Below are 12,520 nucleotides of genomic sequence, written 5' to 3'. Positions count from 1 at the left end.
TCTTTTTAGAATTCATTTTTAAATAAGTCTTAGATTTTTGAAATTGTTTTTAATTTATTTATTTGAAAGGCAGAGATATAGAGAGAATGAAAGAGATAGAGAAAGGTAGAGAGAGAAAGAGAGAGAGAGAGAATCTTTCATTTCCTGGTTCACTCCCCAAATGGCTGCAGTGCCCAGGGCTAGGCCAGGCCGAAGCTGGAAGCCAGGATCTTCTTCTGAGTCTCCCACATGGGTACAGCAGCCCAAGCACTTGGGGCATCTTTCACTGCCTTCCCAGGCTCATTAGCAGGGAGTTAGATGGGAAGTGAAGCAAACAGGACTTGAACCAGCACCCATATGGGATGCTGACACTGCAAGCGGAGGCTTAACTTTGTGCACCACAGTACTGGCCCCTATTTATTTATTTGAAAGTCATATACAGGGACGGAGAGGCAGAGTCAGAGAGAAAGAAAGAGATTGATCTTCCATCAGCTGTTTCACTCCCCAAATGGCCGCAATGAACCGGCGGCCATATGAGATGCCAGCACTACAGGTGGTGGCTTTACCCATTTGCCACAGCACTGGCTCCTTGTATAAGGTTTAACAATTATTTTTATTTATTTTGAGATAAAATATATTTAATTTACATTGTAATCAAGGGTTCAGTGCTCCACTAAATAAAGATTTCAACAAAGTAAAAAAATCACGGTGCAGCAGGAAAGTAGGTAAGGGCTATAAACAGTAAGCAGACGAAAAGATGTTCAAGTTCACTCACAGAAAGTACATTTTAACATAGACATAAAATCATTAAAGCTATCACAATACATAATTCTTAACAGCTTACAAAGATTTCAAACGAAGTTTGGCAAAACACTGTATTTGTAGCAAAACTTACACATGGGCAATGTTTTTGGTTTTTGAAGGGGAATACACAAGAGGCATTTCATTTCAGGGGTAACCTGGTAGATTTTGAAAGAGGTGTACACTGCTGGGGCCGGTGCTGTGGCACAGTGGGTTAATGCACTGGCCTGAAGTGCCGGCATCCCATATCGACACCAGTTCGAGACCGGGCTGCTCCACTTCCTGTCCAGCTCTCTGCTATGGCCTGGAAAAGCAGTAGAAGATGGCCCAAGTCCTTGGGCCACTGCACCCAAGTGGGAGACCTGTAAGAAGCTCCTGTCTCCTGGCTTCGGATCAGTGCAGCTCCGGCTATTGCGGCCATTTGGGGAGTGAACCATCGGATGGAAGACCTCTCTCTCTCTCTCTCTCTCTCTCTCTCTGTCTCTCCTCTCTCTGTGTAACCTCACTTTCAAATAAATAAATAAATAAATAAATCTTTAAAAAAAAAGAGGTATACACTGCAAAAATCATCGTGTGTTTTCATAACACAAGCTCTGCAAGTGGTTTCTAAGTAGTGCTAATCATAACATAGAAGGGTACCCTGGTTGTCTCCATTAGACTGACATGTTGCCGTTGGCCGTGTAGTGAGTTATGGGTGAAATCCATTAGTAGATCATGTCAAGAACTACTCATTCTCTCTCAGTTCAGTTTTTATCGGGAAGGGGTCCTAATGACTTCATTACTGCATAGGTCTTAACTTAGGCGTTCTTTCATTGTTGCCATGGAAACCAGCAATAAAATTATGGGTTGAAAAAGAAAAAGAATCAGGGCTAAACATCAGTAAAATATGTGAGAAATAAACTGCCTTTCTAAAACACGGAATTTTTTTTGAAAATCATGATACCTGGAACCAAGCTGCACTGATCATATAAACCTTATGGAAAACAGATTCTGAAGTCTTGGAAAGAATATTCTGGCCAGCGCCGTGGCTCACTAGGCTAATCCTCCGCCTTGTGGCGCCAGCACACCGGGTTCTAGTCCCGGGCGGGGCACCGGATTCTGTCCCGGTTGCCCCTCTTCCAGGCCAGCTCTCTGCTGTGGCCCGGGAGTGCAGTGGAGGATGGCCCAAGTGCTTGGGCCCTGCACCCCATGGGAGACCAGGAGAAGCACCTGGCTCCTGCCTTTGGATCAGCGCCGTGCGCTGGCCGCAGCCCACCAGCCTCAGCGGCCATTGGAGGGTGAACCAACGGCAAAGGAAGACCTTTCTCTCTGTCTCTCTCACTTTCCACTCTGCCGGTCAAAAAAAAAAAAAATTCCATCACAGTTGCTGCACAGTGGGCTCCAGGTCGCCGCTGGGATATTCCCGCAGCGAATCATTTGTTTACATAGGAGCAGGAACTGGATGGCCCCTGGGAAGAGCCCTGTCTCTTCCCTGAACAGTGAGTCAGGCTGGAGAGCCGCCTGTTGCTTTTCTCACGGGTGGCTAATGGATTGTTCCTGGGACACAGTGATGGAGAAAAGCCTCCCCTCCCCCCGCCGCCCCAACCCCAGCATCAGCTTAAATCCTCCTGATGGAGGTGGGGATGGGGTGGAGTTAATTAAATCCTCATTCCCTGTGGCAGTGGCCACTGAACTTGTCAGCTGTGGGGGTTTCTAAAAGTGCATTTCTTTTCTTTCTTTCTTATTTTTTTGCCAGGCAAAGTTAGACAGTGAGAGAGACAGACAGAGAGAGAGTTTATAGACAGTGAGAGAGACAGACAGAAACGTCTTCCTTCCATTGGTTCACTCCCCTAATGGCCACTACGGCCGGCGCGTTGCACTGATCCGAAGCCAGGAGCCAAGTACTTCCTCCTGGTCTCCCATGCGAGTGCAGGGCTCAAACACTTGGGCCATCCTCCACTGCCCTCCCGGGCCACAGCAGAGAGATGGACTGGAAGAGGAGCAACCAGGACTAGTACCCGGCACCCCAACCAGGACTGGAACCCGGGGTGCTGGCACATCAGGCAGAGGATTAGCCTAGTGAGCCGCAGCGCCGTCCCTCCCTCCCTCCCTCCCTTTTCTTTCTTTCTCTTTCTCTCTTTTTTTTTTTTTTTCTTTAATAGGTAGAGTTATAGACAGAGAGAAAGGTCTTCCTTGCACTGGTTCACTCCCCACATGGCCGCCATGGCCAGTGCTGCGCAGATCTGAAGCCAGGAGCCAGGTGCCTCCTCCCGGTCTCCCATGTAGGTGCAGGGGCCTAAGCACTTGGGCCATCCTCCACTGCCCTCCTGGGCCACAGCAGAGAGCTGGACTGGAAGAGGGGCAACTGGGACTAGAACCTGGTGCCCATATGGGATGCTGGCGCTGCAGGCAGAGGATTAACCACTGGCCCTAAAAGTGCATTTCTTTTTCAAGATTTATTTATTTGAAAGTCAGTTACACAGGAGTCACTGTGCACTTGCTCCACATGTAGGACCTCTGTCCTTAATGAATTGTACTATGAGAATTAACGGTAAAACTTGTCTTCAAATAGTTAAAAAAAAAAAAAGGAAAAAAATCAGTTACAGGGTGAGGGGAGGGAAAGGGAGGGTGAAAGAGAGAGAGAAAGGGGGGGGTCTTCTGTCACTGGTTCACTCCCCAAATTGCCAAAACAGCCAGAGCGGGCTGATCCAAAGGCAGGAGCCTGAGCTTATGTAGGATCTCCCACGTAGGTGCAGGGGCCCAAGCACTTGGGCCATCTTCTGCTGCTTTCCCAGGTTCAGAGAGCTGGGTGGGAAGTGGAGCAGCCGGGTTTGAATTGGTGCCCATATGGGATGACAGTTCATCCCACTGCAGCATAACACCAGCCCCTAAAAGTGCATATCTGAGGCCGGCACCGCGACTCACTAGGCTAATCCTCCACCTTGCGGCGCCGGCACACTGGGTTCTAGTCCCGGTCGGGGCACCGGATTCTGTCCCGGTTGCCCCTCTTCCAGGCCAGCTCTCTGCTGTGGCCAGGGAGTGCAGTGGAGGATGGCCCAAGTGCTTGGGCCTTGTACCCCATGGGAGACCAGGATAAGTACCTGGCTCCTGCCATCAGATCAGCGCGGTGCGCCGGCCGCAGCACACCAGCCGCGGCGGCCATTGGAGGGTGAACCAATGGCAAAAGGAAGACCTTTCTCTCTGTCTCTCTCTCTCACTGTCCACTCTGCCTGTCAAAAAATAAATTAAAAAAAAAAAAAAGAAAAAGAAAGAGGGAGCACTGTGGTTTGAGTGTCCTTTGTGTCAGCCTTGACCATTAGAGTCCCCAAGGGTAATGGGGCAGGGATGGAGTTCATGAGACCATCTAGGGCATTTAATCCAGTGCTGATGGGAGGTGAGGGAGGGGTCAGCTGCTCCTTGCTCTGGAATGACAGCTGATGGCAAAACTCAGGCCGCCCTGAGTTTTGCTTCCTTCCTTTAGCTCTTTAGCTCCATCCTGTCGCTTTGAGCCATTTCTTTCTTAAAATAATTTAGTTAAGGCAGTGACTCTGTATATCAGGTAGGGCCAATTAAACTAGGCTCTATTAATTTTTAAGTGATATCGTTTTTATCCAAAAGAAGAAAAAAGTCATTTTGTGCTTCTGTAAAAATATAATGTGCAAGTAATTCCTTTATGCTGGTTTGATGGTTCCCTTGTCAGCCCTAAAGCTGCAAAGCTTAAGGACGTTTTATGTCTGAATTCAAGCTGACGTGTGTGTGTGTGTGTGTGTGTGTGTGTGTGTATCTAGGAGGATTCTTCCAAAAGTTCATGGAATATGTGTAAGGCCGCCACAAAACACACCAAACACCAGAGCAATGGAAAGGGTTTATTGGGGGAAACCCGACAGACCAGAGGGAAGGGGAGAAGAAGGAAAAGAGGGAGAAGGATAGCATACGAGAGAAATCAAGAGAGATGGAGAGAGAGAGGGAGGGAGAGAGATCAGGAGAGAGAGAGAGAGCGCCACGTGTTCAGGAACAAGTCCTCTTAAAGCTTTGCGGGGGTGGGGCAGGAACCCCATTAGATGGGGGTGGAGCTGGGCCGTGGAGTCACCTGGCTTCCAGCCACGGCGGCCGGCAGGGACTAGAGCCTAGGATGGTGTCCGGGGTATAGATCGCGCCATAGATAAGACTGTGCCATTTTACTAACAATATGCATCTTAGGAAAAAACTATGCATGACTTTCAATTTTTTTGTGTGCCAAAATATACTTATCTTTTTTATTTCATTTTTCCATTAACTTTTTAAAAAATTAGTTGATTTATTTGAAAGGAAGACAGACAGAGGGAGATCTCCCATCTGTTAGTTCACTGCTCCCAAAGCTTCAACAGCCAGGGCTGGACCAAGCTGAGCCAGGAGCCAGGAGCTCAGTATGAGTCTCCCACATGGGAGGCAGGGACCCAATTACTTGAGCCATCAGCTGCTACTGCCCAGGGTGTTACATTAGCAGGAAGCTGGAATCAGGAGCAGAACTGGGATTCAAACCCAGGCACTCCAGTAAGGGATGTGGGCATCTTACCTGCTGTGCCAAATGTCCACTCCTGTGGACTTTTTGAAGTACCCTCATATGTATATGTGTGTGTTGAGATATGGTATAATACTGTGTTAGATGTCTGTGACCAGCCGGCATCGCGGCTCACTAGGCTAATCCTCTGCCTTGCGGCGCCAGCACACCGGGTTCTAGTCCCGGTCGGGGCGCCAGATTCTGTCCCGGTTGCCCCTCTTCCAGGCCAGCTCTCTGCTGTGGCCCGGGAGTGCAGTGGAGGATGGCCCAAGTCCTTGGGCCCTGCACCCCATGGGAGACCAGGAGAAGCACCTGGCTCCTGCCATCGGATCAGCGCAGTGCGCCGGCCGCGGCAGCCATTGGAGGGTGAACCAACGGCAAGGGAAGACCTTTCTCTCTGTCTCTCTCTCTCTCTCACTGTCCACTCTGCCTGTCAAAAAAAAAAAAAAAAAAGTCTGTGACCAAGAAGAAGCTATCATTTTGCTGAAAAAATATCAAATAATCATCAATATTACACACGTTTCAATAATTTGGTAGAAGCTGTGTGATGTTGTAAAATCGGTCTAATAGGGCCCAGCACTGTGACGTAGTCGTTAAACCACTGCATGCAACATCAGTATCCCATATGGGCATTGGTTCGAGTCCCTGCTGCTCCACTTCCAAGCCAGCTCCCTGCTAATGGCCTGGGAAAGCAGCAGAGAATAGACTGCCCAAGTGCTTGGGTCCCTACCCCCACATAGGACATCCTGATGAAGCTCCTGACTCCTGGCTCCCGGCTTCCATCTGACCCAGCCCCGGCTGTTGCAGCCATTTGGAGAGTGAACCAGCAAAATGGAAGATCTCTCTCTCTCTCTCTCTCTCTCTCTCTCTCTCTCTTCAACTCTATCTTTAAAATAAATAAAACAAATGTTAAAAAAAGAGACTAGTACTAAGGTATCATCTTGAGAGCAGAATGTTCAATTTCCAGCCAAATCGTCAGCGCTTGTTTTCTGTAATAGCAGTGATGAGTGTGGGGGGTGGGGAAAGGCTTTCCAAATGTTCGCTCGGCAGGTGCATGATGTAAAGACACGTTTTTCTTTCCTGCTCTTCCACAGAAGGACAGCCCCACGAGGACCAACATGAGGAGTGCAGCCAAGCCCTGGAGTCCCGTGGTCAGAGCGGGGAGCCATGTCCCCGAGCGGGCACGGCCCCTCTCTGCAGCCTCGACCGGCATGAAGAGCTCCAAGTCTTCAACCTCCTTGGCATTTGAGTCCCGACTCAGCAAGGTATAGCCTGGGATGCCCAGGGCAGGGCCATGGGTGCTCTGAAAGCCCTGGGTTGGGAGCCTTGGAGAGGGAAGCTTAGTCAATTGGTGGCTTCTTGGGGCAGGGAAGGAGAGTCCTAGGACGAACCAGCATGTCTTGACCTCCAGGAACTGAGCGGATGGTGGTAGTGGACATCTCAGGGGCGTGAAATGTTTAATTCGGTAACTGAGGGCCTCTACCCTCGGTTGCATAGCTGCCTCAGGCAGTTTCACACCCAGCACACCCCCCCACCCACCAAGTCACCTGGGATTTCTGCAAACCCGCCAGTCCTTGTTTGACCTGTCAGCAGCATCAGCAACAGCCTCCAGCAAAGGATTTCTTCTTGCTTTCTCCTTGCTCCTCATCCCCTGGTTCTCTCATGTTGGGTGGGTCCAGGCACAGTCCTAGGAACCATCTCTGTAGCTACATCCACTGCCTGCGTCAGAGGCTCTCCCAATACCTCCTTTGCTGCCCTGAGATGAAATGTGTAGAAAATATCACCTGCTTGCACGCATATGAGGGTGCTTCAAAAAGTTCATGGAAAATTCTATTAAAAGATAAATTTATTTTGGTGCAAATTTTTTTTTTTTGACAGGCAGAGTGGACAGTGAGAGAGAGAGACAGAGAGAAAGGTCTTCCTTTGCCGTTGGTTCACCCTCCAATGGCCACCGCGGCCGGCGCGCTGCGGCCGGCGCACCGCGCTGATCCGATGGCAGGAGCCAGAAGCAAGGTGCTTTTCCTGGTCTCCCATGGGGTGCAGGGCCCAAGCACCTGGGCCATCCTCCACTGTACTCCCGGGCCACAGCAGAGAGCTGGCCTGGAAGAGGGGCAACCAGGACAGAATCCGGCGCCCCGACCGGGACTAGAACCTGGTGTGCCGGCGCCGCTAGGCGGAGGATTAGCCTAGTGAGCCGCAGCGCCAGCCCTGGTGCAAATGTTTTTGAAGCCTATGCATAGCTTTTGTGGCAGGGGGAGGGTACCAAATTTTTTTAAAATTTTGATTTATTTGAGAGGCAGACAGAGCTCCTATATACTGGTTCACTCCCTAAATGCTTTCAGTGGCCACAGGGTTGGAGCTGAAGCCAGGTCTGGAGCTGATGCCAGGATCTGGGAACTCAATCCAGGTCTTGCACTTAAGTGGCAGGGGCCTAACTACTTGAGGCATCACCTGCTGACTCCCAGGGTCTGCATCAGCAGGAAGGTGGAGTCAGGGGCAGAGCTGGGACTTGAACCAGGCATTCTAGTACGGGATCAGATTTCTCAACCAGCATCTTAACCACTAGGACAAACGCTTGCCCCCTCCGCCCTGCAGTTTCTTTATTTAAAGGAACAGTGCAAACTGAAGAACTTAACTGGATGTTTTGTTATAACTCACAGAAAAAGCAAAGGTAGCCCCAAAACACCCGCACTGCCGTGGTGCCCAGGGAAGTCCACCTTGGCTTGGCTCTCATCATCACTGTCTCTCGGGCTGTGCTTGTCATGGAGATATTCTGCCACGCCAGATCCAGGGGTTCCCATCCTGCACAAGTCAGTTATGTGGTCACCTGATCTTAGAGAAGGAGGAGAATTTCACCTGCTCATTCAGATCATGCGTCTCAATGAAGCCACACAAGCGGGGTCATCCGGCGTGTGGGGGTTTGTGCAGGTCCAGCAGTGAGTGACCGAGCCACACCTTCCTCCCAAGTATAACACCCAGACCCCTGCATTCAGCCCATCCTCTTAGTCCTCATGGTTGGGTTCCTTATTGTCTTTGAGGGGCTGGGTCTGCAGCTCCCCCAGTATCTCAGCCTGTTCTCTCCCTGTGTGAGATGGACGGAGAAAGTATTCAGGAGAATGGTTCAAAGCCATGTCGTTGGGGTCAGAGTGACAAGAGGTGGTGGACAGGGAGATGCAGGAGGCACAGGGCTCCAGGTTGTTCTGTGCTTGACAGCAGCCTTGGACCCTAGTGGCGGTTCTGGCTCATGTGCAGGGGGAGACATGGCTGTCATGCCCCAGGCAGGTGCTGGGTACAGTCCAAGCATAGCTGATACAGGAAGCCACCGGCTCTCAGTGAAGAACCTTACCATGCTTGGTGTTTCTGTGATACACATCTCCATGAATTTTTTGAAGACCCTCATGTACATGGATTTCAAAAATGTTTTAGCACTTAAATAGACTTATCATTTAATTCTCCCTTTCCATTAATTTTTTGAAGCCCCGTAATACTTCTGAAAAAATCAATATACTATTCTGACTCTAAGTAATCAAAAGTATCAAATAACATGCATTTCCATCTACCAATGCGTTGAGGCAGGCATTGTGACACAGTGAGTCAAGCCTCATGAGAATGTGGGTTTGGGTCCTGGCTACTCGGCTTCCAGTCCAGCTTCCTGCTAATGTGCCTGGGAAGCAACACTTGATTCAAACACTTGAAAGACCTGGATGGAGTTTCTGGCTCCTGGTTTCAGCCTGGCTCAGCCTTGACTCTTGCTGCCATTTGGGGAATGAACAATGGATGAAAAACCCTTTCTCTCCCCTCTTCCCACCCTACACAATCTATCCCTTTCTCTCTGTCATCTGCCTTTCAAATAAACAATTAAAAAAATAATGCCTGCGCCTGACTATGTGTGAGGACCCTCTGTGCTCCTGACAGTGCAGCCTGGGTCAGGCTTGTCTTGTCCATGATTCAGATATCAGGAAGGGCGCTGCTAAGACAGTGCCTGACGGTTTTGAAATGGTGACTGCTCTTGCTGAGGTCTGAAGCAAGCTGAGTGCAGCCGTATCTTCCCTTGTTTTACCAGGCTGAGTGTATTCTTAGCAAGCTCAGCGTTATCTCAGAGCTGTGCACGAGGGGCCTTGTTTGCTACGTAAAATGAAGGGAGGCTTTAGGCTCAGATGATAGGGACTGGGTTTTGCCCCCAGAACATCTGCAGAATCTGTGATAATTGAATGGGCGGAGGGTGCAGTGCTTTGTGCATTGGGAGACGTGTGGACTTCCCCTCCTCCCGCTCATTAAGTACCAGCCGCATGTCCAACCGGGGTGACAACCAGAAATGCAGCCTCAGATTTCCCACACTCTCCAAGGCCCGGCACCACCTCTGTTGAGAGTCATTGCTCCAACCGACAGCGTGTTTTCTTACAGCCTTCATAGCTCACATAGATGATGGCCACATTTCCAGCTCCAACCAGGACTCCTCTGGCTGCCTTTGTGGCCTGTGGATGTCCCAGTGCTGCCTCCACTGCAACAAGTCCCACACCAAACCTTGATTCCTTCGCCTCCATCTCCCTCACTGCACACCTGCCCCTCCTGAGTCTTCCCATGGGAGTAAGCAGCAGCTCTGAGCTTCCGAGGGCTCAGACCACAGCCCATGACATCACTCCTGCAGCCTCCTTCTCTCACGTTCCACGCTCCGGTCCTCGGTGAGACGCTGTCACTTTGATCATCCTCTTCCCACCGAGACTCACAAGCTGGGCACCGCCCCCCCCCACCCCTTCCTTGTCCAGCTCCTTAGTGTCTGTCATTGTGCCCTACATTCTGTTCTCAGCAGGACCCTAGCCGTCCTTTTAACACACAAGACACAGTACTTCTGTGCTTTATACCCTCCCCATCATTCATAGTAGAAAGCAAAGTTGCAGAAATGGCCAGTGATGCCTTCAAGACCCAGCCCCACTCCTTCTCTCGTGGTCTCTTGCTTCCCTGGGACCTAACCATGGAGCTCTGGCACATAATCTCCCGGTTGCCAGGACATGCTGGGTGCACTCCTGGGCAGCAGGTGTGTGCTGGCTGCTCATTCTAACTGGAGGGCACGGTATCAGAGCCATCATCCATGACCAGTCTCCATGAAGCCCCCGTCACCTCCATCCACCTCCTCACCTAGCCTTATTTTCCTTCTTGATTTTTTTAAAAAAAGTGAATTTATTTTAATATTTAAAAATGTTTAATTGCCACATAATTACCATGCATCTTTATGGGGTGTGATGTCACACATCCACAAAGCTAGTATGTGATTGGCATGGCCATCACCCAGATATTTACCATTCCCTTGGGCCAGGTGTGTTTGAAACCTCTGCTCCCTGCTGGCTTCATGTCTGCTTCCCCTGGACTGGAACATAAGCCCCTTGAGAGCAGGAACTGTGCTTTTTCATTTGTCCAGAGATCTGTCCCTGGTGCTTTGGAGAGCACCTGCTACCTGTGCACACTCAATGTTTATTTTTAAAGATTTATTTGTGTTTATTCATTTGGAAGGCAGAGGTCGGGGGGGAGAGAAGGGAGATCTTCCATCTGCTTCTTAGATTTTTAAAAACAAATACATTAGGGCTAGCACTGTGGTGTAGTGGGTAAAGTTGCCACCTGCAGTGCTGGCAGGTGGTGCCGGTTCAAATGCTGGCTGCTTCACTTCTGATCCAGCTCTCTGCTATGGCCTGGGAAAGCAGTAGAAGATGGCCCAAGTGCTTGGGCCCCTGCACCTGCATGGGAGACCCGGAGGAAGCTCCTGGATCCTGGCTTCGGATCGATGCAGCGCCAGCCACTGCGGCCAATTGGGGAGTGAATCAGCAGATGGAAGACCTCGCTCTCTCTCTGCCTCTCTGTAACTCTGCCTTTCAAATAAATCAAATAAAGGTGTGTGTGTGTGTGTGTGTGTGTGTGTATAAACAATGACAAATCATTAGAATATTTGTAATATATTGAAAATTTTTAGGCCGGCACCGCGGCTCACTAGGCTAATCCTCCGCCTGTGGCGCCAGCACACCAGGTTCTAGTCCCAGTCGGGGCACCAGATTCTGTCCCGGTTGCCCCTCTTCCAGTCCAGCTCTCTGCTGTGGCCCAAGTCCTTGAGCCCTGTACCCGCATGGGAGACCAGGAGAAGCACTTGGCTCCTGGCTTCAGATCAGCGCAATGCGCCGGCCGCAGCGCGCTGGCTGCAGCGGCCATTGGAGGGTGAACCAATGGTAAAGGAAGACCTTTCTCTCTCTCTCTCACTGTCCACTCTGCCTGTCAAAAAATTTGTTTTTTAATATTTATTTATTTGTTTGAAAGTCAGAGTTATAGAGAAGGAGTGGCAAAAGCAGAGAGGGAGAAAGAGTTTCCATCTGCTGGTTCATTCCCCAAATGACTGCAACAGCCAGGGCTTGGCCAGGCTGAAGCCAGGAGCCAGGAGCTACACCGCGATCTCTCATGTGGGTTCAAGGGCCCAAGCACTTGGGCCATCTTCCACTGCTTTCCTGGGCTCATTCACAGGGTGCTGGATTGGAAGTGAAGCAGCCAGTTCTTGAACCAGCACCCACATGGGATGCTCGTATTGCAGGCAGCAGCTTTACCTGCTACCCTACAGTGCTACCCCAAAAATATTTTTTAAGATTTATTTATTTATTTGAAAGTCAGAGTTACACAGAGGGGGGTGGGGGGGCTTCCATCCACTTGTTCACTTCCCAATTGGCCGCAACAGCCGGAGCTGCACCAATCCGAAGCCAGGAGCCGGGAAATTCTTCCGGGTCCATGTGAGTGTAAGGGACCAAGGACTTGGGCCATCTTCTGCTTTCCCAGGCCATAGCAGAGAGCTAGATCGGAAGTAGAACAGCCAGGTCTTGAACTGGCGCCCCTATGGGATGCCAACGCTTCAGGCCAGGGTGTTAACCCACTGCACCACAGCACTGGCCCCAGCCCCCCCCCCCCAAAAAAAATATATATATATTGACAGGCAGAGTGGATAGTGAGACAGACAGAGAGAAAGGTCTTCCTTTTGCTGTTGGTTCACCCTCCAATGGCCGCCACGGCTGGCGCGATGCAGCCGGCGCACTGCGCTGATCCAAAGGCAGGAGCCAGGTGCTTCTCCTGGTCTCCCGTGGGGTGCAGGGCCCAAGCACTTGGGCCATCCTCCACTGCACTCCCGGGCCACAGCAGAGAGCTGGCCTGGAAGAGGGGCAACCGGGACAGAATCCGGTGCCCCGCCCGGGACTA

The 12,520-nt window shown here is 50.6% G+C and overlaps 1 protein-coding gene across 5 annotated transcripts in view; it reads left to right on the top strand.

Moving 5' to 3' along the window:
• Positions 1 to 12,520, top strand: part of SPECC1 (sperm antigen with calponin homology and coiled-coil domains 1) — a 337,615-nt gene that overhangs the window by 79,567 nt on the left and 245,528 nt on the right. For all 5 annotated transcript variants that reach the window (XM_008270674.5, XM_008270675.5, XM_070061464.2 and 2 more), the window contains exon 2: positions 6,394 to 6,564. In XM_008270674.5, the coding sequence (XP_008268896.3) occupies positions 6,418 to 6,564 (147 nt within the window). In that variant the 5' untranslated portion in view covers positions 6,394 to 6,417. The remainder of the gene's footprint in view (positions 1 to 6,393; positions 6,565 to 12,520) is intronic.

This window comes from Oryctolagus cuniculus, chromosome 17, assembly GCF_051225735.1.
Source record: "Oryctolagus cuniculus isolate XC-2025 breed Fujian yellow rabbit chromosome 17, ASM5122573v1, whole genome shotgun sequence".
Taxonomy (NCBI): domain Eukaryota; kingdom Metazoa; phylum Chordata; class Mammalia; order Lagomorpha; family Leporidae; genus Oryctolagus; species Oryctolagus cuniculus.
Note: the sequence above shows the minus strand (reverse complement) of the source record. Positions and strands in the feature narration are given on the sequence as shown.